At 51.2% G+C, this 27,988-nt stretch overlaps 1 protein-coding gene across 1 annotated transcript; it reads right to left on the bottom strand.

Moving 5' to 3' along the window:
- On the bottom strand, nt 1–27,951 carry RNJ42_01209 (uncharacterized protein; the record flags this gene model as incomplete). Its single annotated transcript, XM_071051375.1, has 1 exon — nt 1–27,951. The coding sequence occupies one exon, from the start codon at nt 27,949–27,951 to the stop codon at nt 1–3; it is 27,951 nt and encodes a 9,316-aa protein (XP_070907722.1).
- Between the last annotated feature and the right edge of the window lie 37 nt (nt 27,952–27,988).

The following is a 27,988-nucleotide window of genomic DNA, read 5'->3' as shown; positions in this document are numbered from 1 at the left end:
CTATACTAAGAATAATCCTAGCATAAAAATTAAGAGCCAATTACATCCTAGCTTAGAACCAGAAGCTTTGAAATCTTGTGAAATAGAACTACGCGCTTCTGAAGCTGTTGGACTCGATGAAGGAGAACTTGAACTGCTAGAGTTCAATAGTTCTTCAGATGCGGTACCAGATAATGTCTTTGTATTTCTAGTGTTACTTTGTGGTGATTTACTAGATGTTACTTGCCCCCCAGCTGACGTTTTAACAGGGGTATCGTTAGAAAGTCGAGAAAATTCAGTTGGTGTGCTTACAATCGGTTCTTCTGATTCTCCATACAATTCACTATTATAAGATGGGTTAAACAGATTCGTAGTTGATTCGGAATTTGTAATGAATTCGTTGCTGTCATCATTACTAGGTCTTATGCTGTTTGATATGGATTCTGGAGTTGAACTAACAAGTTCGCTGGTTGAGTACATGGTTTTATGAGAAGATTCAATATTAGAGGTAGGTTCTATGGTACCACTCTCTACTTCATTCTCTGTGGTAGTAACATAAACAACAGTGCCTGTATCAATACGATCCATAGAACTAGTGACCAAGACTTTTGAATCTGGTAGACCACTAGGTTGGTCATCAGTTGGCTGAATTATTGAAGTAACTGCAATCGTGGTAGGGTTGCCTTCGCCATCGCTGGTGGTCACTTGGTGAACAACGTCTGTCTCGACACTGCCGTCCGAATGCGTAACAGTAGTAGTGTAGGCACCTATCTTTGAAGTAACTGCAATCGTGGTAGGGTTGCCTTCGCCATCGCTGGTGGTCACTTGGTGAACAACGTCTGTCTCGACACTGCCGTCCGAATGCGTAACAGTAGTAGTGTAGGCACCTATCTTTGAAGTAACTGCAATCGTGGTAGGGTTGCCTTCGCCATCGCTAGTGGTCACTTGGTGAACAACGTCTGTCTCGACACTGCCGTCCGAATGCGTAACAGTAGTAGTGTAGGCACCTATCTTTGAAGTAACTGCAATCGTGGTAGGGTTGCCTTCGCCATCGCTGGTGGTCACTTGGTGAACAACGTCTGTCTCGACACTGCCGTCCGAATGCGTAACAGTAGTAGTGTAGGCACCTATCTTTGAAGTAACTGCAATCGTGGTAGGGTTGCCTTCGCCATCGCTAGTGGTCACTTGGTGAACAACGTCTGTCTCGACACTGCCGTCCGAATGCGTAACAGTAGTAGTGTAGGCACCTATCTTTGAAGTAACTGCAATCGTGGTAGGGTTGCCTTCGCCATCGCTGGTGGTCACTTGGTGAACAACGTCTGTCTCGACACTGCCGTCCGAATGCGTAACAGTAGTAGTGTAGGCACCTATCTTTGAAGTAACTGCAATCGTGGTAGGGTTGCCTTCGCCATCGCTGGTGGTCACTTGGTGAACAACGTCTGTCTCGACACTGCCGTCCGAATGCGTAACAGTAGTAGTGTAGGCACCTATCTTTGAAGTAACTGCAATCGTGGTAGGGTTGCCTTCGCCATCGCTGGTGGTCACTTGGTGAACAACGTCTGTCTCGACACTGCCGTCCGAATGCGTAACAGTAGTAGTGTAATCCAATATTGGGTCAAAATCAAATGGGTAAATGTAAGAAAAAATGTAACTATCTGTGATGATCTCTCCGTGCTCATCTGTGGTGATGAAGAACGAGATCACATCCGTCTCAACATAGGCCTCCTCGGAGTTGGTCGTGTCCGTGGTGGTCACGGCTGGAGGACTGTACACGCTGCTGTTGCTGGCGGTCACAAACCCACCATACGAGTCGGTCGTCAACCAGTAGCTGATCACAACATACTCAGTCACATTGTTGCCCAGGTCAATCGTCTCCGTCGTGTTAGGAGGTAGAGAATTCAAAGAGGAGTGTAGTGCGTCAGTGTCGTACATAAATCTAGACTGCACAACATGGCTGTCAGTGATGATCTCTCCGTGCTCATCTGTGGTGATGAAGAACGAGATCACATCCGTCTCAACATAGGCCTCCTCGGAGTTGGTCGTGTCCGTGGTGGTCACGGCTGGAGGACTGTACACGCTGCTGTTGCTGGCGGTCACAAACCCACCATACGAGTCGGTCGTCAACCAGTAGCTGATCACAACATACTCAGTCACATTGTTGCCCAGGTCAATCGTCTCCGTCGTGTTAGGAGGTGGAGGATTCAAAGAGGAGTGTAGTGCGTCAGTGTCGTACATAAATCTAGACTGCACAACATGGCTGTCAGTGATGATCTCTCCGTGCTCATCTGTGGTGATGAAGAACGAGATCACATCCGTCTCAACATAGGCCTCCTCGGAGTTGGTCGTGTCCGTGGTGGTCACGGCTGGAGGACTGTACACGCTGCTGTTGCTGGCGGTCACAAACCCACCATACGAGTCGGTCGTCAACCAGTAGCTGATCACAACATACTCAGTCACATTGTTGCCCAGGTCAATCGTCTCCGTCGTATTAGGAGGTGCTGGACCTAGAGATGTATGTTGTACTTGTTCATCAATCATGTATCTAGACTGCACAACATGGCTGTCAGTGATGATCTCTCCGTGCTCATCTGTGGTGATGAAGAACGAGATCACATCCGTCTCAACATAGGCCTCCTCGGAGTTGGTCGTGTCCGTGGTGGTCACGGCTGGAGGACTGTACACGCTGCTGTTGCTGGCGGTCACAAACCCACCATACGAGTCGGTCGTCAACCAGTAGCTGATCACAACATACTCAGTCACATTGTTGCCCAGGTCAATCGTCTCCGTCGTGTTAGGAGGTGGAGGATTCAAAGAGGAGTGTAGTGCGTCAGTGTCGTACATAAATCTAGACTGCACAACATGGCTGTCAGTGATGATCTCTCCGTGCTCATCTGTGGTGATGAAGAACGAGATCACATCCGTCTCAACATAGGCCTCCTCGGAGTTGGTCGTGTCCGTGGTGGTCACGGCTGGAGGACTGTACACGCTGCTGTTGCTGGCGGTCACAAACCCACCATACGAGTCGGTCGTCAACCAGTAGCTGATCACAACATACTCAGTCACATTGTTGCCCAGGTCAATCGTCTCCGTCGTGTTAGGAGGTGGAGGATTCAAAGAGGAGTGTAGTGCGTCAGTGTCGTACATAAATCTAGACTGCACAACATGGCTGTCAGTGATGATCTCTCCGTGCTCATCTGTGGTGATGAAGAACGAGATCACATCCGTCTCAACATAGGCCTCCTCGGAGTTGGTCGTGTCCGTGGTGGTCACGGCTGGAGGACTGTACACGCTGCTGTTGCTGGCGGTCACAAACCCACCATACGAGTCGGTCGTCAACCAGTAGCTGATCACAACATACTCAGTCACATTGTTGCCCAGGTCAATCGTCTCCGTCGTGTTAGGAGGTGGAGGATTCAAAGAGGAGTGTAGTGCGTCAGTGTCGTACATAAATCTAGACTGCACAACATGGCTGTCAGTGATGATCTCTCCGTGCTCATCTGTGGTGATGAAGAACGAGATCACATCCGTCTCAACATAGGCCTCCTCGGAGTTGGTCGTGTCCGTGGTGGTCACGGCTGGAGGACTGTACACGCTGCTGTTGCTGGCGGTCACAAACCCACCATACGAGTCGGTCGTCAACCAGTAGCTGATCACAACATACTCAGTCACATTGTTGCCCAGGTCAATCGTCTCCGTCGTGTTAGGAGGTGGAGGATTCAAAGAGGAGTGTAGTGCGTCAGTGTCGTACATAAATCTAGACTGCACAACATGGCTGTCAGTGATGATCTCTCCGTGCTCATCTGTGGTGATGAAGAACGAGATCACATCCGTCTCAACATAGGCCTCCTCGGAGTTGGTCGTGTCCGTGGTGGTCACGGCTGGAGGACTGTACACGCTGCTGTTGCTGGCGGTCACAAACCCACCATACGAGTCGGTCGTCAACCAGTAGCTGATCACAACATACTCAGTCACATTGTTGCCCAGGTCAATCGTCTCCGTCGTGTTAGGAGGTGGAGGATTCAAAGAGGAGTGTAGTGCGTCAGTGTCGTACATAAATCTAGACTGCACAACATGGCTGTCAGTGATGATCTCTCCGTGCTCATCTGTGGTGATGAAGAACGAGATCACATCCGTCTCAACATAGGCCTCCTCGGAGTTGGTCGTGTCCGTGGTGGTCACGGCTGGAGGACTGTACACGCTGCTGTTGCTGGCGGTCACAAACCCACCATACGAGTCGGTCGTCAACCAGTAGCTGATCACAACATACTCAGTCACATTGTTGCCCAGGTCAATCGTCTCCGTCGTATTAGGAGGTGCTGGACCTAGAGATGTATGTTGTACTTGTTCATCAATCATGTATCTAGACTGCACAACATGGCTGTCAGTGATGATCTCTCCGTGCTCATCTGTGGTGATGAAGAACGAGATCACATCCGTCTCAACATAGGCCTCCTCGGAGTTGGTCGTGTCCGTGGTGGTCACGGCTGGAGGACTGTACACGCTGCTGTTGCTGGCGGTCACAAACCCACCATACGAGTCGGTCGTCAACCAGTAGCTGATCACAACATACTCAGTCACATTGTTGCCCAGGTCAATCGTCTCCGTCGTATTAGGAGGTGCTGGACCTAGAGATGTATGTTGTACTTGTTCATCAATCATGTATCTAGACTGCACAACATGGCTGTCAGTGATGATCTCTCCGTGCTCATCTGTGGTGATGAAGAACGAGATCACATCCGTCTCAACATAGGCCTCCTCGGAGTTGGTCGTGTCCGTGGTGGTCACGGCTGGAGGACTGTACACGCTGCTGTTGCTGGCGGTCACAAACCCACCATACGAGTCGGTCGTCAACCAGTAGCTGATCACAACATACTCAGTCACATTGTTGCCCAGGTCAATCGTCTCCGTCGTGTTAGGAGGTGGAGGATTCAAAGAGGAGTGTAGTGCGTCAGTGTCGTACATAAATCTAGACTGCACAACATGGCTGTCAGTGATGATCTCTCCGTGCTCATCTGTGGTGATGAAGAACGAGATCACATCCGTCTCAACATAGGCCTCCTCGGAGTTGGTCGTGTCCGTGGTGGTCACGGCTGGAGGACTGTACACGCTGCTGTTGCTGGCGGTCACAAACCCACCATACGAGTCGGTCGTCAACCAGTAGCTGATCACAACATACTCAGTCACATTGTTGCCCAGGTCAATCGTCTCCGTCGTGTTAGGAGGTAGAGAATTCAAAGAGGTATATTGAACTTGAGCATCAATCATGTATCTAGACTGCACAACATGGCTGTCAGTGATGATCTCTCCGTGCTCATCTGTGGTGATGAAGAACGAGATCACATCCGTCTCAACATAGGCCTCCTCGGAGTTGGTCGTGTCCGTGGTGGTCACGGCTGGAGGACTGTACACGCTGCTGTTGCTGGCGGTCACAAACCCACCATACGAGTCGGTCGTCAACCAGTAGCTGATCACAACATACTCAGTCACATTGTTGCCCAGGTCAATCGTCTCCGTCGTATTAGGAGGTGCTGGACCTAGAGATGTATGTTGTACTTGTTCATCAATCATGTATCTAGACTGCACAACATGGCTGTCAGTGATGATCTCTCCGTGCTCATCTGTGGTGATGAAGAACGAGATCACATCCGTCTCAACATAGGCCTCCTCGGAGTTGGTCGTGTCCGTGGTGGTCACGGCTGGAGGACTGTACACGCTGCTGTTGCTGGCGGTCACAAACCCACCATACGAGTCGGTCGTCAACCAGTAGCTGATCACAACATACTCAGTCACATTGTTGCCCAGGTCAATCGTCTCCGTCGTATTAGGAGGTGCTGGACCTAGAGATGTATGTTGTACTTGTTCATCAATCATGTATCTAGACTGCACAACATGGCTGTCAGTGATGATCTCTCCGTGCTCATCTGTGGTGATGAAGAACGAGATCACATCCGTCTCAACATAGGCCTCCTCGGAGTTGGTCGTGTCCGTGGTGGTCACGGCTGGAGGACTGTACACGCTGCTGTTGCTGGCGGTCACAAACCCACCATACGAGTCGGTCGTCAACCAGTAGCTGATCACAACATACTCAGTCACATTGTTGCCCAGGTCAATCGTCTCCGTCGTGTTAGGAGGTGGAGGATTCAAAGAGGAGTGTAGTGCGTCAGTGTCGTACATAAATCTAGACTGCACAACATGGCTGTCAGTGATGATCTCTCCGTGCTCATCTGTGGTGATGAAGAACGAGATCACATCCGTCTCAACATAGGCCTCCTCGGAGTTGGTCGTGTCCGTGGTGGTCACGGCTGGAGGACTGTACACGCTGCTGTTGCTGGCGGTCACAAACCCACCATACGAGTCGGTCGTCAACCAGTAGCTGATCACAACATACTCAGTCACATTGTTGCCCAGGTCAATCGTCTCCGTCGTGTTAGGAGGTGGAGGATTCAAAGAGGAGTGTAGTGCGTCAGTGTCGTACATAAATCTAGACTGCACAACATGGCTGTCAGTGATGATCTCTCCGTGCTCATCTGTGGTGATGAAGAACGAGATCACATCCGTCTCAACATAGGCCTCCTCGGAGTTGGTCGTGTCCGTGGTGGTCACGGCTGGAGGACTGTACACGCTGCTGTTGCTGGCGGTCACAAACCCACCATACGAGTCGGTCGTCAACCAGTAGCTGATCACAACATACTCAGTCACATTGTTGCCCAGGTCAATCGTCTCCGTCGTATTAGGAGGTGCTGGACCTAGAGATGTATGTTGTACTTGTTCATCAATCATGTATCTAGACTGCACAACATGGCTGTCAGTGATGATCTCTCCGTGCTCATCTGTGGTGATGAAGAACGAGATCACATCCGTCTCAACATAGGCCTCCTCGGAGTTGGTCGTGTCCGTGGTGGTCACGGCTGGAGGACTGTACACGCTGCTGTTGCTGGCGGTCACAAACCCACCATACGAGTCGGTCGTCAACCAGTAGCTGATCACAACATACTCAGTCACATTGTTGCCCAGGTCAATCGTCTCCGTCGTGTTAGGAGGTGGAGGATTCAAAGAGGAGTGTAGTGCGTCAGTGTCGTACATAAATCTAGACTGCACAACATGGCTGTCAGTGATGATCTCTCCGTGCTCATCTGTGGTGATGAAGAACGAGATCACATCCGTCTCAACATAGGCCTCCTCGGAGTTGGTCGTGTCCGTGGTGGTCACGGCTGGAGGACTGTACACGCTGCTGTTGCTGGCGGTCACAAACCCACCATACGAGTCGGTCGTCAACCAGTAGCTGATCACAACATACTCAGTCACATTGTTGCCCAGGTCAATCGTCTCCGTCGTGTTAGGAGGTGGAGGATTCAAAGAGGAGTGTAGTGCGTCAGTGTCGTACATAAATCTAGACTGCACAACATGGCTGTCAGTGATGATCTCTCCGTGCTCATCTGTGGTGATGAAGAACGAGATCACATCCGTCTCAACATAGGCCTCCTCGGAGTTGGTCGTGTCCGTGGTGGTCACGGCTGGAGGACTGTACACGCTGCTGTTGCTGGCGGTCACAAACCCACCATACGAGTCGGTCGTCAACCAGTAGCTGATCACAACATACTCAGTCACATTGTTGCCCAGGTCAATCGTCTCCGTCGTGTTAGGAGGTAGAGAATTCAAAGAGGTATATTGAACTTGAGCATCAATCATGTATCTAGACTGCACAACATGGCTGTCAGTGATGATCTCTCCGTGCTCATCTGTGGTGATGAAGAACGAGATTACATCCGTCTCAACATAGGCCTCCTCGGAGTTGGTCGTGTCCGTGGTGGTCACGGCTGGAGGACTGTACACGCTGCTGTTGCTGGCGGTCACAAACCCACCATACGAGTCGGTCGTCAACCAGTAGCTGATCACAACATACTCAGTCACATTGTTGCCCAGGTCAATCGTCTCCGTCGTGTTAGGAGGTAGAGAATTCAAAGAGGTATATTGAACTTGAGCATCAATCATGTATCTAGACTGCACAACATGGCTGTCAGTGATGATCTCTCCGTGCTCATCTGTGGTGATGAAGAACGAGATCACATCCGTCTCAACATAGGCCTCCTCGGAGTTGGTCGTGTCCGTGGTGGTCACGGCTGGAGGACTGTACACGCTGCTGTTGCTGGCGGTCACAAACCCACCATACGAGTCGGTCGTCAACCAGTAGCTGATCACAACATACTCAGTCACATTGTTGCCCAGGTCAATCGTCTCCGTCGTATTAGGAGGTGCTGGACCTAGAGATGTATGTTGTACTTGTTCATCAATCATGTATCTAGACTGCACAACATGGCTGTCAGTGATGATCTCTCCGTGCTCATCTGTGGTGATGAAGAACGAGATCACATCCGTCTCAACATAGGCCTCCTCGGAGTTGGTCGTGTCCGTGGTGGTCACGGCTGGAGGACTGTACACGCTGCTGTTGCTGGCGGTCACAAACCCACCATACGAGTCGGTCGTCAACCAGTAGCTGATCACAACATACTCAGTCACATTGTTGCCCAGGTCAATCGTCTCCGTCGTATTAGGAGGTGCTGGACCTAGAGATGTATGTTGTACTTGTTCATCAATCATGTATCTAGACTGCACAACATGGCTGTCAGTGATGATCTCTCCGTGCTCATCTGTGGTGATGAAGAACGAGATCACATCCGTCTCAACATAGGCCTCCTCGGAGTTGGTCGTGTCCGTGGTGGTCACGGCTGGAGGACTGTACACGCTGCTGTTGCTGGCGGTCACAAACCCACCATACGAGTCGGTCGTCAACCAGTAGCTGATCACAACATACTCAGTCACATTGTTGCCCAGGTCAATCGTCTCCGTCGTGTTAGGAGGTGGAGGATTCAAAGAGGAGTGTAGTGCGTCAGTGTCGTACATAAATCTAGACTGCACAACATGGCTGTCAGTGATGATCTCTCCGTGCTCATCTGTGGTGATGAAGAACGAGATCACATCCGTCTCAACATAGGCCTCCTCGGAGTTGGTCGTGTCCGTGGTGGTCACGGCTGGAGGACTGTACACGCTGCTGTTGCTGGCGGTCACAAACCCACCATACGAGTCGGTCGTCAACCAGTAGCTGATCACAACATACTCAGTCACATTGTTGCCCAGGTCAATCGTCTCCGTCGTGTTAGGAGGTGGAGGATTCAAAGAGGAGTGTAGTGCGTCAGTGTCGTACATAAATCTAGACTGCACAACATGGCTGTCAGTGATGATCTCTCCGTGCTCATCTGTGGTGATGAAGAACGAGATCACATCCGTCTCAACATAGGCCTCCTCGGAGTTGGTCGTGTCCGTGGTGGTCACGGCTGGAGGACTGTACACGCTGCTGTTGCTGGCGGTCACAAACCCACCATACGAGTCGGTCGTCAACCAGTAGCTGATCACAACATACTCAGTCACATTGTTGCCCAGGTCAATCGTCTCCGTCGTATTAGGAGGTGCTGGACCTAGAGATGTATGTTGTACTTGTTCATCAATCATGTATCTAGACTGCACAACATGGCTGTCAGTGATGATCTCTCCGTGCTCATCTGTGGTGATGAAGAACGAGATCACATCCGTCTCAACATAGGCCTCCTCGGAGTTGGTCGTGTCCGTGGTGGTCACGGCTGGAGGACTGTACACGCTGCTGTTGCTGGCGGTCACAAACCCACCATACGAGTCGGTCGTCAACCAGTAGCTGATCACAACATACTCAGTCACATTGTTGCCCAGGTCAATCGTCTCCGTCGTGTTAGGAGGTGGAGGATTCAAAGAGGAGTGTAGTGCGTCAGTGTCGTACATAAATCTAGACTGCACAACATGGCTGTCAGTGATGATCTCTCCGTGCTCATCTGTGGTGATGAAGAACGAGATCACATCCGTCTCAACATAGGCCTCCTCGGAGTTGGTCGTGTCCGTGGTGGTCACGGCTGGAGGACTGTACACGCTGCTGTTGCTGGCGGTCACAAACCCACCATACGAGTCGGTCGTCAACCAGTAGCTGATCACAACATACTCAGTCACATTGTTGCCCAGGTCAATCGTCTCCGTCGTGTTAGGAGGTGGAGGATTCAAAGAGGAGTGTAGTGCGTCAGTGTCGTACATAAATCTAGACTGCACAACATGGCTGTCAGTGATGATCTCTCCGTGCTCATCTGTGGTGATGAAGAACGAGATCACATCCGTCTCAACATAGGCCTCCTCGGAGTTGGTCGTGTCCGTGGTGGTCACGGCTGGAGGACTGTACACGCTGCTGTTGCTGGCGGTCACAAACCCACCATACGAGTCGGTCGTCAACCAGTAGCTGATCACAACATACTCAGTCACATTGTTGCCCAGGTCAATCGTCTCCGTCGTGTTAGGAGGTGGAGGATTCAAAGAGGAGTGTAGTGCGTCAGTGTCGTACATAAATCTAGACTGCACAACATGGCTGTCAGTGATGATCTCTCCGTGCTCATCTGTGGTGATGAAGAACGAGATCACATCCGTCTCAACATAGGCCTCCTCGGAGTTGGTCGTGTCCGTGGTGGTCACGGCTGGAGGACTGTACACGCTGCTGTTGCTGGCGGTCACAAACCCACCATACGAGTCGGTCGTCAACCAGTAGCTGATCACAACATACTCAGTCACATTGTTGCCCAGGTCAATCGTCTCCGTCGTATTAGGAGGTGCTGGACCTAGAGATGTATGTTGTACTTGTTCATCAATCATGTATCTAGACTGCACAACATGGCTGTCAGTGATGATCTCTCCGTGCTCATCTGTGGTGATGAAGAACGAGATCACATCCGTCTCAACATAGGCCTCCTCGGAGTTGGTCGTGTCCGTGGTGGTCACGGCTGGAGGACTGTACACGCTGCTGTTGCTGGCGGTCACAAACCCACCATACGAGTCGGTCGTCAACCAGTAGCTGATCACAACATACTCAGTCACATTGTTGCCCAGGTCAATCGTCTCCGTCGTATTAGGAGGTGCTGGACCTAGAGATGTATGTTGTACTTGTTCATCAATCATGTATCTAGACTGCACAACATGGCTGTCAGTGATGATCTCTCCGTGCTCATCTGTGGTGATGAAGAACGAGATCACATCCGTCTCAACATAGGCCTCCTCGGAGTTGGTCGTGTCCGTGGTGGTCACGGCTGGAGGACTGTACACGCTGCTGTTGCTGGCGGTCACAAACCCACCATACGAGTCGGTCGTCAACCAGTAGCTGATCACAACATACTCAGTCACATTGTTGCCCAGGTCAATCGTCTCCGTCGTGTTAGGAGGTGGAGGATTCAAAGAGGAGTGTAGTGCGTCAGTGTCGTACATAAATCTAGACTGCACAACATGGCTGTCAGTGATGATCTCTCCGTGCTCATCTGTGGTGATGAAGAACGAGATCACATCCGTCTCAACATAGGCCTCCTCGGAGTTGGTCGTGTCCGTGGTGGTCACGGCTGGAGGACTGTACACGCTGCTGTTGCTGGCGGTCACAAACCCACCATACGAGTCGGTCGTCAACCAGTAGCTGATCACAACATACTCAGTCACATTGTTGCCCAGGTCAATCGTCTCCGTCGTGTTAGGAGGTGGAGGATTCAAAGAGGAGTGTAGTGCGTCAGTGTCGTACATAAATCTAGACTGCACAACATGGCTGTCAGTGATGATCTCTCCGTGCTCATCTGTGGTGATGAAGAACGAGATCACATCCGTCTCAACATAGGCCTCCTCGGAGTTGGTCGTGTCCGTGGTGGTCACGGCTGGAGGACTGTACACGCTGCTGTTGCTGGCGGTCACAAACCCACCATACGAGTCGGTCGTCAACCAGTAGCTGATCACAACATACTCAGTCACATTGTTGCCCAGGTCAATCGTCTCCGTCGTATTAGGAGGTGCTGGACCTAGAGATGTATGTTGTACTTGTTCATCAATCATGTATCTAGACTGCACAACATGGCTGTCAGTGATGATCTCTCCGTGCTCATCTGTGGTGATGAAGAACGAGATCACATCCGTCTCAACATAGGCCTCCTCGGAGTTGGTCGTGTCCGTGGTGGTCACGGCTGGAGGACTGTACACGCTGCTGTTGCTGGCGGTCACAAACCCACCATACGAGTCGGTCGTCAACCAGTAGCTGATCACAACATACTCAGTCACATTGTTGCCCAGGTCAATCGTCTCCGTCGTGTTAGGAGGTGGAGGATTCAAAGAGGAGTGTAGTGCGTCAGTGTCGTACATAAATCTAGACTGCACAACATGGCTGTCAGTGATGATCTCTCCGTGCTCATCTGTGGTGATGAAGAACGAGATCACATCCGTCTCAACATAGGCCTCCTCGGAGTTGGTCGTGTCCGTGGTGGTCACGGCTGGAGGACTGTACACGCTGCTGTTGCTGGCGGTCACAAACCCACCATACGAGTCGGTCGTCAACCAGTAGCTGATCACAACATACTCAGTCACATTGTTGCCCAGGTCAATCGTCTCCGTCGTGTTAGGAGGTGGAGGATTCAAAGAGGAGTGTAGTGCGTCAGTGTCGTACATAAATCTAGACTGCACAACATGGCTGTCAGTGATGATCTCTCCGTGCTCATCTGTGGTGATGAAGAACGAGATCACATCCGTCTCAACATAGGCCTCCTCGGAGTTGGTCGTGTCCGTGGTGGTCACGGCTGGAGGACTGTACACGCTGCTGTTGCTGGCGGTCACAAACCCACCATACGAGTCGGTCGTCAACCAGTAGCTGATCACAACATACTCAGTCACATTGTTGCCCAGGTCAATCGTCTCCGTCGTGTTAGGAGGTGGAGGATTCAAAGAGGAGTGTAGTGCGTCAGTGTCGTACATAAATCTAGACTGCACAACATGGCTGTCAGTGATGATCTCTCCGTGCTCATCTGTGGTGATGAAGAACGAGATCACATCCGTCTCAACATAGGCCTCCTCGGAGTTGGTCGTGTCCGTGGTGGTCACGGCTGGAGGACTGTACACGCTGCTGTTGCTGGCGGTCACAAACCCACCATACGAGTCGGTCGTCAACCAGTAGCTGATCACAACATACTCAGTCACATTGTTGCCCAGGTCAATCGTCTCCGTCGTGTTAGGAGGTGGAGGATTCAAAGAGGAGTGTAGTGCGTCAGTGTCGTACATAAATCTAGACTGCACAACATGGCTGTCAGTGATGATCTCTCCGTGCTCATCTGTGGTGATGAAGAACGAGATCACATCCGTCTCAACATAGGCCTCCTCGGAGTTGGTCGTGTCCGTGGTGGTCACGGCTGGAGGACTGTACACGCTGCTGTTGCTGGCGGTCACAAACCCACCATACGAGTCGGTCGTCAACCAGTAGCTGATCACAACATACTCAGTCACATTGTTGCCCAGGTCAATCGTCTCCGTCGTGTTAGGAGGTGGAGGATTCAAAGAGGAGTGTAGTGCGTCAGTGTCGTACATAAATCTAGACTGCACAACATGGCTGTCAGTGATGATCTCTCCGTGCTCATCTGTGGTGATGAAGAACGAGATCACATCCGTCTCAACATAGGCCTCCTCGGAGTTGGTCGTGTCCGTGGTGGTCACGGCTGGAGGACTGTACACGCTGCTGTTGCTGGCGGTCACAAACCCACCATACGAGTCGGTCGTCAACCAGTAGCTGATCACAACATACTCAGTCACATTGTTGCCCAGGTCAATCGTCTCCGTCGTGTTAGGAGGTGGAGGATTCAAAGAGGAGTGTAGTGCGTCAGTGTCGTACATAAATCTAGACTGCACAACATGGCTGTCAGTGATGATCTCTCCGTGCTCATCTGTGGTGATGAAGAACGAGATCACATCCGTCTCAACATAGGCCTCCTCGGAGTTGGTCGTGTCCGTGGTGGTCACGGCTGGAGGACTGTACACGCTGCTGTTGCTGGCGGTCACAAACCCACCATACGAGTCGGTCGTCAACCAGTAGCTGATCACAACATACTCAGTCACATTGTTGCCCAGGTCAATCGTCTCCGTCGTGTTAGGAGGTGGAGGATTCAAAGAGGAGTGTAGTGCGTCAGTGTCGTACATAAATCTAGACTGCACAACATGGCTGTCAGTGATGATCTCTCCGTGCTCATCTGTGGTGATGAAGAACGAGATCACATCCGTCTCAACATAGGCCTCCTCGGAGTTGGTCGTGTCCGTGGTGGTCACGGCTGGAGGACTGTACACGCTGCTGTTGCTGGCGGTCACAAACCCACCATACGAGTCGGTCGTCAACCAGTAGCTGATCACAACATACTCAGTCACATTGTTGCCCAGGTCAATCGTCTCCGTCGTGTTAGGAGGTGGAGGATTCAAAGAGGAGTGTAGTGCGTCAGTGTCGTACATAAATCTAGACTGCACAACATGGCTGTCAGTGATGATCTCTCCGTGCTCATCTGTGGTGATGAAGAACGAGATCACATCCGTCTCAACATAGGCCTCCTCGGAGTTGGTCGTGTCCGTGGTGGTCACGGCTGGAGGACTGTACACGCTGCTGTTGCTGGCGGTCACAAACCCACCATACGAGTCGGTCGTCAACCAGTAGCTGATCACAACATACTCAGTCACATTGTTGCCCAGGTCAATCGTCTCCGTCGTGTTAGGAGGTGGAGGATTCAAAGAGGAGTGTAGTGCGTCAGTGTCGTACATAAATCTAGACTGCACAACATGGCTGTCAGTGATGATCTCTCCGTGCTCATCTGTGGTGATGAAGAACGAGATCACATCCGTCTCAACATAGGCCTCCTCGGAGTTGGTCGTGTCCGTGGTGGTCACGGCTGGAGGACTGTACACGCTGCTGTTGCTGGCGGTCACAAACCCACCATACGAGTCGGTCGTCAACCAGTAGCTGATCACAACATACTCAGTCACATTGTTGCCCAGGTCAATCGTCTCCGTCGTGTTAGGAGGTGGAGGATTCAAAGAGGAGTGTAGTGCGTCAGTGTCGTACATAAATCTAGACTGCACAACATGGCTGTCAGTGATGATCTCTCCGTGCTCATCTGTGGTGATGAAGAACGAGATCACATCCGTCTCAACATAGGCCTCCTCGGAGTTGGTCGTGTCCGTGGTGGTCACGGCTGGAGGACTGTACACGCTGCTGTTGCTGGCGGTCACAAACCCACCATACGAGTCGGTCGTCAACCAGTAGCTGATCACAACATACTCAGTCACATTGTTGCCCAGGTCAATCGTCTCCGTCGTGTTAGGAGGTGGAGGATTCAAAGAGGAGTGTAGTGCGTCAGTGTCGTACATAAATCTAGACTGCACAACATGGCTGTCAGTGATGATCTCTCCGTGCTCATCTGTGGTGATGAAGAACGAGATCACATCCGTCTCAACATAGGCCTCCTCGGAGTTGGTCGTGTCCGTGGTGGTCACGGCTGGAGGACTGTACACGCTGCTGTTGCTGGCGGTCACAAACCCACCATACGAGTCGGTCGTCAACCAGTAGCTGATCACAACATACTCAGTCACATTGTTGCCCAGGTCAATCGTCTCCGTCGTGTTAGGAGGTGGAGGATTCAAAGAGGAGTGTAGTGCGTCAGTGTCGTACATAAATCTAGACTGCACAACATGGCTGTCAGTGATGATCTCTCCGTGCTCATCTGTGGTGATGAAGAACGAGATCACATCCGTCTCAACATAGGCCTCCTCGGAGTTGGTCGTGTCCGTGGTGGTCACGGCTGGAGGACTGTACACGCTGCTGTTGCTGGCGGTCACAAACCCACCATACGAGTCGGTCGTCAACCAGTAGCTGATCACAACATACTCAGTCACATTGTTGCCCAGGTCAATCGTCTCCGTCGTGTTAGGAGGTGGAGGATTCAAAGAGGAGTGTAGTGCGTCAGTGTCGTACATAAATCTAGACTGCACAACATGGCTGTCAGTGATGATCTCTCCGTGCTCATCTGTGGTGATGAAGAACGAGATCACATCCGTCTCAACATAGGCCTCCTCGGAGTTGGTCGTGTCCGTGGTGGTCACGGCTGGAGGACTGTACACGCTGCTGTTGCTGGCGGTCACAAACCCACCATACGAGTCGGTCGTCAACCAGTAGCTGATCACAACATACTCAGTCACATTGTTGCCCAGGTCAATCGTCTCCGTCGTGTTAGGAGGTGGAGGATTCAAAGAGGAGTGTAGTGCGTCAGTGTCGTACATAAATCTAGACTGCACAACATGGCTGTCAGTGATGATCTCTCCGTGCTCATCTGTGGTGATGAAGAACGAGATCACATCCGTCTCAACATAGGCCTCCTCGGAGTTGGTCGTGTCCGTGGTGGTCACGGCTGGAGGACTGTACACGCTGCTGTTGCTGGCGGTCACAAACCCACCATACGAGTCGGTCGTCAACCAGTAGCTGATCACAACATACTCAGTCACATTGTTGCCCAGGTCAATCGTCTCCGTCGTGTTAGGAGGTGGAGGATTCAAAGAGGAGTGTAGTGCGTCAGTGTCGTACATAAATCTAGACTGCACAACATGGCTGTCAGTGATGATCTCTCCGTGCTCATCTGTGGTGATGAAGAACGAGATCACATCCGTCTCAACATAGGCCTCCTCGGAGTTGGTCGTGTCCGTGGTGGTCACGGCTGGAGGACTGTACACGCTGCTGTTGCTGGCGGTCACAAACCCACCATACGAGTCGGTCGTCAACCAGTAGCTGATCACAACATACTCAGTCACATTGTTGCCCAGGTCAATCGTCTCCGTCGTGTTAGGAGGTGGAGGATTCAAAGAGGAGTGTAGTGCGTCAGTGTCGTACATAAATCTAGACTGCACAACATGGCTGTCAGTGATGATCTCTCCGTGCTCATCTGTGGTGATGAAGAACGAGATCACATCCGTCTCAACATAGGCCTCCTCGGAGTTGGTCGTGTCCGTGGTGGTCACGGCTGGAGGACTGTACACGCTGCTGTTGCTGGCGGTCACAAACCCACCATACGAGTCGGTCGTCAACCAGTAGCTGATCACAACATACTCAGTCACATTGTTGCCCAGGTCAATCGTCTCCGTCGTGTTAGGAGGTGGAGGATTCAAAGAGGAGTGTAGTGCGTCAGTGTCGTACATAAATCTAGACTGCACAACATGGCTGTCAGTGATGATCTCTCCGTGCTCATCTGTGGTGATGAAGAACGAGATCACATCCGTCTCAACATAGGCCTCCTCGGAGTTGGTCGTGTCCGTGGTGGTCACGGCTGGAGGACTGTACACGCTGCTGTTGCTGGCGGTCACAAACCCACCATACGAGTCGGTCGTCAACCAGTAGCTGATCACAACATACTCAGTCACATTGTTGCCCAGGTCAATCGTCTCCGTCGTGTTAGGAGGTGGAGGATTCAAAGAGGAGTGTAGTGCGTCAGTGTCGTACATAAATCTAGACTGCACAACATGGCTGTCAGTGATGATCTCTCCGTGCTCATCTGTGGTGATGAAGAACGAGATCACATCCGTCTCAACATAGGCCTCCTCGGAGTTGGTCGTGTCCGTGGTGGTCACGGCTGGAGGACTGTACACGCTGCTGTTGCTGGCGGTCACAAACCCACCATACGAGTCGGTCGTCAACCAGTAGCTGATCACAACATACTCAGTCACATTGTTGCCCAGGTCAATCGTCTCCGTCGTGTTAGGAGGTGGAGGATTCAAAGAGGAGTGTAGTGCGTCAGTGTCGTACATAAATCTAGACTGCACAACATGGCTGTCAGTGATGATCTCTCCGTGCTCATCTGTGGTGATGAAGAACGAGATCACATCCGTCTCAACATAGGCCTCCTCGGAGTTGGTCGTGTCCGTGGTGGTCACGGCTGGAGGACTGTACACGCTGCTGTTGCTGGCGGTCACAAACCCACCATACGAGTCGGTCGTCAACCAGTAGCTGATCACAACATACTCAGTCACATTGTTGCCCAGGTCAATCGTCTCCGTCGTGTTAGGAGGTGGAGGATTCAAAGAGGAGTGTAGTGCGTCAGTGTCGTACATAAATCTAGACTGCACAACATGGCTGTCAGTGATGATCTCTCCGTGCTCATCTGTGGTGATGAAGAACGAGATCACATCCGTCTCAACATAGGCCTCCTCGGAGTTGGTCGTGTCCGTGGTGGTCACGGCTGGAGGACTGTACACGCTGCTGTTGCTGGCGGTCACAAACCCACCATACGAGTCGGTCGTCAACCAGTAGCTGATCACAACATACTCAGTCACATTGTTGCCCAGGTCAATCGTCTCCGTCGTGTTAGGAGGTGGAGGATTCAAAGAGGAGTGTAGTGCGTCAGTGTCGTACATAAATCTAGACTGCACAACATGGCTGTCAGTGATGATCTCTCCGTGCTCATCTGTGGTGATGAAGAACGAGATCACATCCGTCTCAACATAGGCCTCCTCGGAGTTGGTCGTGTCCGTGGTGGTCACGGCTGGAGGACTGTACACGCTGCTGTTGCTGGCGGTCACAAACCCACCATACGAGTCGGTCGTCAACCAGTAGCTGATCACAACATACTCAGTCACATTGTTGCCCAGGTCAATCGTCTCCGTCGTGTTAGGAGGTGGAGGATTCAAAGAGGAGTGTAGTGCGTCAGTGTCGTACATAAATCTAGACTGCACAACATGGCTGTCAGTGATGATCTCTCCGTGCTCATCTGTGGTGATGAAGAACGAGATCACATCCGTCTCAACATAGGCCTCCTCGGAGTTGGTCGTGTCCGTGGTGGTCACGGCTGGAGGACTGTACACGCTGCTGTTGCTGGCGGTCACAAACCCACCATACGAGTCGGTCGTCAACCAGTAGCTGATCACAACATACTCAGTCACATTGTTGCCCAGGTCAATCGTCTCCGTCGTGTTAGGAGGTGGAGGATTCAAAGAGGAGTGTAGTGCGTCAGTGTCGTACATAAATCTAGACTGCACAACATGGCTGTCAGTGATGATCTCTCCGTGCTCATCTGTGGTGATGAAGAACGAGATCACATCCGTCTCAACATAGGCCTCCTCGGAGTTGGTCGTGTCCGTGGTGGTCACGGCTGGAGGACTGTACACGCTGCTGTTGCTGGCGGTCACAAACCCACCATACGAGTCGGTCGTCAACCAGTAGCTGATCACAACATACTCAGTCACATTGTTGCCCAGGTCAATCGTCTCCGTCGTGTTAGGAGGTGGAGGATTCAAAGAGGAGTGTAGTGCGTCAGTGTCGTACATAAATCTAGACTGCACAACATGGCTGTCAGTGATGATCTCTCCGTGCTCATCTGTGGTGATGAAGAACGAGATCACATCCGTCTCAACATAGGCCTCCTCGGAGTTGGTCGTGTCCGTGGTGGTCACGGCTGGAGGACTGTACACGCTGCTGTTGCTGGCGGTCACAAACCCACCATACGAGTCGGTCGTCAACCAGTAGCTGATCACAACATACTCAGTCACATTGTTGCCCAGGTCAATCGTCTCCGTCGTGTTAGGAGGTGGAGGATTCAAAGAGGAGTGTAGTGCGTCAGTGTCGTACATAAATCTAGACTGCACAACATGGCTGTCAGTGATGATCTCTCCGTGCTCATCTGTGGTGATGAAGAACGAGATCACATCCGTCTCAACATAGGCCTCCTCGGAGTTGGTCGTGTCCGTGGTGGTCACGGCTGGAGGACTGTACACGCTGCTGTTGCTGGCGGTCACAAACCCACCATACGAGTCGGTCGTCAACCAGTAGCTGATCACAACATACTCAGTCACATTGTTGCCCAGGTCAATCGTCTCCGTCGTGTTAGGAGGTGGAGGATTCAAAGAGGAGTGTAGTGCGTCAGTGTCGTACATAAATCTAGACTGCACAACATGGCTGTCAGTGATGATCTCTCCGTGCTCATCTGTGGTGATGAAGAACGAGATCACATCCGTCTCAACATAGGCCTCCTCGGAGTTGGTCGTGTCCGTGGTGGTCACGGCTGGAGGACTGTACACGCTGCTGTTGCTGGCGGTCACAAACCCACCATACGAGTCGGTCGTCAACCAGTAGCTGATCACAACATACTCAGTCACATTGTTGCCCAGGTCAATCGTCTCCGTCGTGTTAGGAGGTGGAGGATTCAAAGAGGAGTGTAGTGCGTCAGTGTCGTACATAAATCTAGACTGCACAACATGGCTGTCAGTGATGATCTCTCCGTGCTCATCTGTGGTGATGAAGAACGAGATCACATCCGTCTCAACATAGGCCTCCTCGGAGTTGGTCGTGTCCGTGGTGGTCACGGCTGGAGGACTGTACACGCTGCTGTTGCTGGCGGTCACAAACCCACCATACGAGTCGGTCGTCAACCAGTAGCTGATCACAACATACTCAGTCACATTGTTGCCCAGGTCAATCGTCTCCGTCGTGTTAGGAGGTGGAGGATTCAAAGAGGAGTGTAGTGCGTCAGTGTCGTACATAAATCTAGACTGCACAACATGGCTGTCAGTGATGATCTCTCCGTGCTCATCTGTGGTGATGAAGAACGAGATCACATCCGTCTCAACATAGGCCTCCTCGGAGTTGGTCGTGTCCGTGGTGGTCACGGCTGGAGGACTGTACACGCTGCTGTTGCTGGCGGTCACAAACCCACCATACGAGTCGGTCGTCAACCAGTAGCTGATCACAACATACTCAGTCACATTGTTGCCCAGGTCAATCGTCTCCGTCGTGTTAGGAGGTGGAGGATTCAAAGAGGAGTGTAGTGCGTCAGTGTCGTACATAAATCTAGACTGCACAACATGGCTGTCAGTGATGATCTCTCCGTGCTCATCTGTGGTGATGAAGAACGAGATCACATCCGTCTCAACATAGGCCTCCTCGGAGTTGGTCGTGTCCGTGGTGGTCACGGCTGGAGGACTGTACACGCTGCTGTTGCTGGCGGTCACAAACCCACCATACGAGTCGGTCGTCAACCAGTAGCTGATCACAACATACTCAGTCACATTGTTGCCCAGGTCAATCGTCTCCGTCGTGTTAGGAGGTGGAGGATTCAAAGAGGAGTGTAGTGCGTCAGTGTCGTACATAAATCTAGACTGCACAACATGGCTGTCAGTGATGATCTCTCCGTGCTCATCTGTGGTGATGAAGAACGAGATCACATCCGTCTCAACATAGGCCTCCTCGGAGTTGGTCGTGTCCGTGGTGGTCACGGCTGGAGGACTGTACACGCTGCTGTTGCTGGCGGTCACAAACCCACCATACGAGTCGGTCGTCAACCAGTAGCTGATCACAACATACTCAGTCACATTGTTGCCCAGGTCAATCGTCTCCGTCGTGTTAGGAGGTGGAGGATTCAAAGAGGAGTGTAGTGCGTCAGTGTCGTACATAAATCTAGACTGCACAACATGGCTGTCAGTGATGATCTCTCCGTGCTCATCTGTGGTGATGAAGAACGAGATCACATCCGTCTCAACATAGGCCTCCTCGGAGTTGGTCGTGTCCGTGGTGGTCACGGCTGGAGGACTGTACACGCTGCTGTTGCTGGCGGTCACAAACCCACCATACGAGTCGGTCGTCAACCAGTAGCTGATCACAACATACTCAGTCACATTGTTGCCCAGGTCAATCGTCTCCGTCGTGTTAGGAGGTGGAGGATTCAAAGAGGAGTGTAGTGCGTCAGTGTCGTACATAAATCTAGACTGCACAACATGGCTGTCAGTGATGATCTCTCCGTGCTCATCTGTGGTGATGAAGAACGAGATCACATCCGTCTCAACATAGGCCTCCTCGGAGTTGGTCGTGTCCGTGGTGGTCACGGCTGGAGGACTGTACACGCTGCTGTTGCTGGCGGTCACAAACCCACCATACGAGTCGGTCGTCAACCAGTAGCTGATCACAACATACTCAGTCACATTGTTGCCCAGGTCAATCGTCTCCGTCGTGTTAGGAGGTGGAGGATTCAAAGAGGAGTGTAGTGCGTCAGTGTCGTACATAAATCTAGACTGCACAACATGGCTGTCAGTGATGATCTCTCCGTGCTCATCTGTGGTGATGAAGAACGAGATCACATCCGTCTCAACATAGGCCTCCTCGGAGTTGGTCGTGTCCGTGGTGGTCACGGCTGGAGGACTGTACACGCTGCTGTTGCTGGCGGTCACAAACCCACCATACGAGTCGGTCGTCAACCAGTAGCTGATCACAACATACTCAGTCACATTGTTGCCCAGGTCAATCGTCTCCGTCGTGTTAGGAGGTGGAGGATTCAAAGAGGAGTGTAGTGCGTCAGTGTCGTACATAAATCTAGACTGCACAACATGGCTGTCAGTGATGATCTCTCCGTGCTCATCTGTGGTGATGAAGAACGAGATCACATCCGTCTCAACATAGGCCTCCTCGGAGTTGGTCGTGTCCGTGGTGGTCACGGCTGGAGGACTGTACACGCTGCTGTTGCTGGCGGTCACAAACCCACCATACGAGTCGGTCGTCAACCAGTAGCTGATCACAACATACTCAGTCACATTGTTGCCCAGGTCAATCGTCTCCGTCGTGTTAGGAGGTGGAGGATTCAAAGAGGAGTGTAGTGCGTCAGTGTCGTACATAAATCTAGACTGCACAACATGGCTGTCAGTGATGATCTCTCCGTGCTCATCTGTGGTGATGAAGAACGAGATCACATCCGTCTCAACATAGGCCTCCTCGGAGTTGGTCGTGTCCGTGGTGGTCACGGCTGGAGGACTGTACACGCTGCTGTTGCTGGCGGTCACAAACCCACCATACGAGTCGGTCGTCAACCAGTAGCTGATCACAACATACTCAGTCACATTGTTGCCCAGGTCAATCGTCTCCGTCGTGTTAGGAGGTGGAGGATTCAAAGAGGAGTGTAGTGCGTCAGTGTCGTACATAAATCTAGACTGCACAACATGGCTGTCAGTGATGATCTCTCCGTGCTCATCTGTGGTGATGAAGAACGAGATCACATCCGTCTCAACATAGGCCTCCTCGGAGTTGGTCGTGTCCGTGGTGGTCACGGCTGGAGGACTGTACACGCTGCTGTTGCTGGCGGTCACAAACCCACCATACGAGTCGGTCGTCAACCAGTAGCTGATCACAACATACTCAGTCACATTGTTGCCCAGGTCAATCGTCTCCGTCGTGTTAGGAGGTGGAGGATTCAAAGAGGAGTGTAGTGCGTCAGTGTCGTACATAAATCTAGACTGCACAACATGGCTGTCAGTGATGATCTCTCCGTGCTCATCTGTGGTGATGAAGAACGAGATCACATCCGTCTCAACATAGGCCTCCTCGGAGTTGGTCGTGTCCGTGGTGGTCACGGCTGGAGGACTGTACACGCTGCTGTTGCTGGCGGTCACAAACCCACCATACGAGTCGGTCGTCAACCAGTAGCTGATCACAACATACTCAGTCACATTGTTGCCCAGGTCAATCGTCTCCGTCGTGTTAGGAGGTGGAGGATTCAAAGAGGAGTGTAGTGCGTCAGTGTCGTACATAAATCTAGACTGCACAACATGGCTGTCAGTGATGATCTCTCCGTGCTCATCTGTGGTGATGAAGAACGAGATCACATCCGTCTCAACATAGGCCTCCTCGGAGTTGGTCGTGTCCGTGGTGGTCACGGCTGGAGGACTGTACACGCTGCTGTTGCTGGCGGTCACAAACCCACCATACGAGTCGGTCGTCAACCAGTAGCTGATCACAACATACTCAGTCACATTGTTGCCCAGGTCAATCGTCTCCGTCGTGTTAGGAGGTGGAGGATTCAAAGAGGAGTGTAGTGCGTCAGTGTCGTACATAAATCTAGACTGCACAACATGGCTGTCAGTGATGATCTCTCCGTGCTCATCTGTGGTGATGAAGAACGAGATCACATCCGTCTCAACATAGGCCTCCTCGGAGTTGGTCGTGTCCGTGGTGGTCACGGCTGGAGGACTGTACACGCTGCTGTTGCTGGCGGTCACAAACCCACCATACGAGTCGGTCGTCAACCAGTAGCTGATCACAACATACTCAGTCACATTGTTGCCCAGGTCAATCGTCTCCGTCGTGTTAGGAGGTGGAGGATTCAAAGAGGAGTGTAGTGCGTCAGTGTCGTACATAAATCTAGACTGCACAACATGGCTGTCAGTGATGATCTCTCCGTGCTCATCTGTGGTGATGAAGAACGAGATCACATCCGTCTCAACATAGGCCTCCTCGGAGTTGGTCGTGTCCGTGGTGGTCACGGCTGGAGGACTGTACACGCTGCTGTTGCTGGCAGTATAAATCTGACCATTTGCATCAGGTGTTAGCCAATAGCTAATTACTTCGTACTCAGTAATATTGTTACCAAGGTCAATCTTCACTGTCGTGGACGAGGGCGCAGGGTCATACGACGTGCTGGCATCAATCACCGTGCTCTCCGTCACAATCTCCCCAGCTTCATTAACCGTAACGTAGTACGACACAACAGTGTGGAAGTGCTCGTGCTCACTCTCAGTGTCAATCGTGACCACAGAGGGAGGACTGTAGATACTAGACCCACTCGTAGTGAAAATGTGCCCGTTCTCATCGCTCAACGTCCAGTAACTGATCACTTCGTATTCAGTAACACCGTTACCAAGGTCAATCTTCACTGTCGTGGGCGAGGGCGCAGGGTCATACGACGTGCTGGCATCAATCACCGTGCTCTCCGTCACAATCTCCCCAGCTTCATTAACCGTAACGTAGTACGACACAACAGTGTGGAAGTGCTCGTGCTCACTCTCAGTGTCAATCGTGACCACAGAGGGAGGACTGTAGATACTAGACCCACTCGTAGTGAAAATGTGCCCGTTCTCATCGCTCAACGTCCAGTAACTGATCACTTCGTATTCAGTAACACCGTTACCAAGGTCAATCTTCACTGTCGTGGGCGAGGGCGCAGGGTCATACGACGTGCTGGCATCAATCACCGTGCTCTCCGTCACAATCTCCCCAGCTTCATTAACCGTAACGTAGTACGACACAACAGTGTGGAAGTGCTCGTGCTCACTCTCAGTGTCAATCGTGACCACAGAGGGAGGACTGTAGATACTAGACCCACTCGTAGTGAAAATGTGCCCGTTCTCATCGCTCAACGTCCAGTAACTGATCACTTCGTATTCAGTAACACCGTTACCAAGGTCAATCTTCACTGTCGTGGGCGAGGGCGCAGGGTCATACGACGTGCTGGCATCAATCACCGTGCTCTCCGTCACAATCTCCCCAGCTTCATTAACCGTAACGTAGTACGACACAACAGTGTGGAAGTGCTCGTGCTCACTCTCAGTGTCAATCGTGACCACAGAGGGAGGACTGTAGATACTAGACCCACTCGTAGTGAAAATGTGCCCGTTCTCATCGCTCAACGTCCAGTAACTGATCACTTCGTATTCAGTAACACCGTTACCAAGGTCAATCTTCACTGTCGTGGGCGAGGGCGCAGGGTCATACGACGTGCTGGCATCAATCACCGTGCTCTCCGTCACAATCTCCCCAGCTTCATTAACCGTAACGTAGTACGACACAACAGTGTGGAAGTGCTCGTGCTCACTCTCAGTGTCAATCGTGACCACAGAGGGAGGACTGTAGATACTAGACCCACTCGTAGTGAAAATGTGCCCGTTCTCATCGCTCAACGTCCAGTAACTGATCACTTCGTATTCAGTAACACCGTTACCAAGGTCAATCTTCACTGTCGTGGGCGAGGGCGCAGGGTCATACGACGTGCTGGCATCAATCACCGTGCTCTCCGTCACAATCTCCCCAGCTTCATTAACCGTAACGTAGTACGACACAACAGTGTGGAAGTGCTCGTGCTCACTCTCAGTGTCAATCGTGACCACAGAGGGAGGACTGTAGATACTAGACCCACTCGTAGTGAAAATGTGCCCGTTCTCATCGCTCAACGTCCAGTAACTGATCACTTCGTATTCAGTAACACCGTTACCAAGGTCAATCTTCACTGTCGTGGGCGAGGGCGCAGGGTCATACGACGTGCTGGCATCAATCACCGTGCTCTCCGTCACAATCTCCCCAGCTTCATTAACCGTAACGTAGTACGACACAACAGTGTGGAAGTGCTCGTGCTCACTCTCAGTGTCAATCGTGACCACAGAGGGAGGACTGTAGATACTAGACCCACTCGTAGTGAAAATGTGCCCGTTCTCATCGCTCAACGTCCAGTAACTGATCACTTCGTATTCAGTAACACCGTTACCAAGGTCAATCTTCACTGTCGTGGGCGAGGGCGCAGGGTCATACGACGTGCTGGCATCAATCACCGTGCTCTCCGTCACAATCTCCCCAGCTTCATTAACCGTAACGTAGTACGACACAACAGTGTGGAAGTGCTCGTGCTCACTCTCAGTGTCAATCGTGACCACAGAGGGAGGACTGTAGATACTAGACCCACTCGTAGTGAAAATGTGCCCGTTCTCATCGCTCAACGTCCAGTAACTGATCACTTCGTATTCAGTAACACCGTTACCAAGGTCAATCTTCACTGTCGTGGGCGAGGGCGCAGGGTCATACGACGTGCTGGCATCAATCACCGTGCTCTCCGTCACAATCTCCCCAGCTTCATTAACCGTAACGTAGTACGACACAACAGTGTGGAAGTGCTCGTGCTCACTCTCAGTGTCAATCGTGACCACAGAGGGAGGACTGTAAGTGCTTGTCTTATTAGCTGTGTAGAAAACACCGTTAGGATCTTGAGTGGTGAAGTAACTAATGACCAAGTATTCAGTAACGTCATTCCCCAGGTCAACTATATGTGTAGAAGGACTAGGAGCGCCAGAATGTATAATAGTAATAGTGGATGTTGAGGTTCCGATATCTGGATAGCCATTCTTATCCGTAGTACTGTAGTAAGATATTTGTTCTTCGATGATTTCATATGGACTTGATACATTTACCGTAATGGCAGGCGGTATATCGATGGTGTATGTGATTGTACTAGTGGTGACACCTGTTATGTTGTGTCCTTGAGAATCTTGCGTTGTGAAATAGGATACCAGATCCTCTTCTACCCATTTATCTTTACTTGTAGTAATAGTTTTTGGTGGTGGTATAATTAAATAGGTCCTCTGTGGAATGGTTTTAGTCCCTGTCACTGGACTACCATTACTTGTGGTGGTGCTGTAGTAAGATATCACCTCTTCCACCAAGTGATCATCGTAAGTGTGCGTAGTTGTAGATATTGGTGGTATACTCAATGAAGCTGTAACTGTCGGCACGGCGTACACGTAGTAGTAAACCGGCGATGGAACACCATCTATACCTGTGTATGTACTAATTGAAGTAGATACCAGTGTAGTGTTCAACACCCAGCTTGAAGTGTAATTATTTACTGATGTGGGTGGTGGTTTGTATGTACATGTAGAACAGCTAGGGTATTGCCATATATACCCAGCCCAGTCGCTGTGCTTAGTACCTGATGGGTCAGTGAACCACGCGTTCAGCACACCGTCACCTAAGGAGTTGTAGAAAGATATTCTCACTGGGTAAGCGACGTCTTTGATCATGTACAGAGTTCTGTTAGGGTACAGTGAGTCTGTCACCGTTATTTGAGACTCCTTTGGAAGTATCCAGTTATCTACATTGCCACAACTGAATGCGGCTGAATTACCTATGTAGATAATAGCGGCATCATCTGACCCGGTAAGGCCAAATGTATAGTTACCTGATACGGTGGGCACGAAATAACCGGCCAGTTCCACGATAAGGAAAAGTGGTGACACCGTCAGCCCGTAAATATTATTAAAGAAACCACTAATCTTAAAATTAGGACTAGTTCCGTAGGCCTGCTGTGTGTTGAGATTCGAACCTGGATAGTTTAAAAGTTCTTTGTATGTATTCTGAGCTATGAAAACCCCAAGTCTCGCTGTCGTTACTTTAAACCCTTGAGAGTTTCTCTGTGATGTCAGATCTGCTGGAAACGAACACACAGTATCTAGTGTCACTGGGTTTTTCGCAAAAACCATAAAAAATAGAAGGAAAAATAGTACCAAAGGTTTCATTATTTGTTTATTATATGTAGTTGTATTGGTTATTTGT

Source organism: Nakaseomyces bracarensis (genome assembly GCF_045282275.1).
Source record: "Nakaseomyces bracarensis strain CBM3 chromosome Unknown Scaff6_0, whole genome shotgun sequence".
Classification (NCBI taxonomy): Eukaryota; Fungi; Ascomycota; class Saccharomycetes; order Saccharomycetales; family Saccharomycetaceae; genus Nakaseomyces; species Nakaseomyces bracarensis.
Note: the sequence above shows the minus strand (reverse complement) of the source record. Positions and strands in the feature narration are given on the sequence as shown.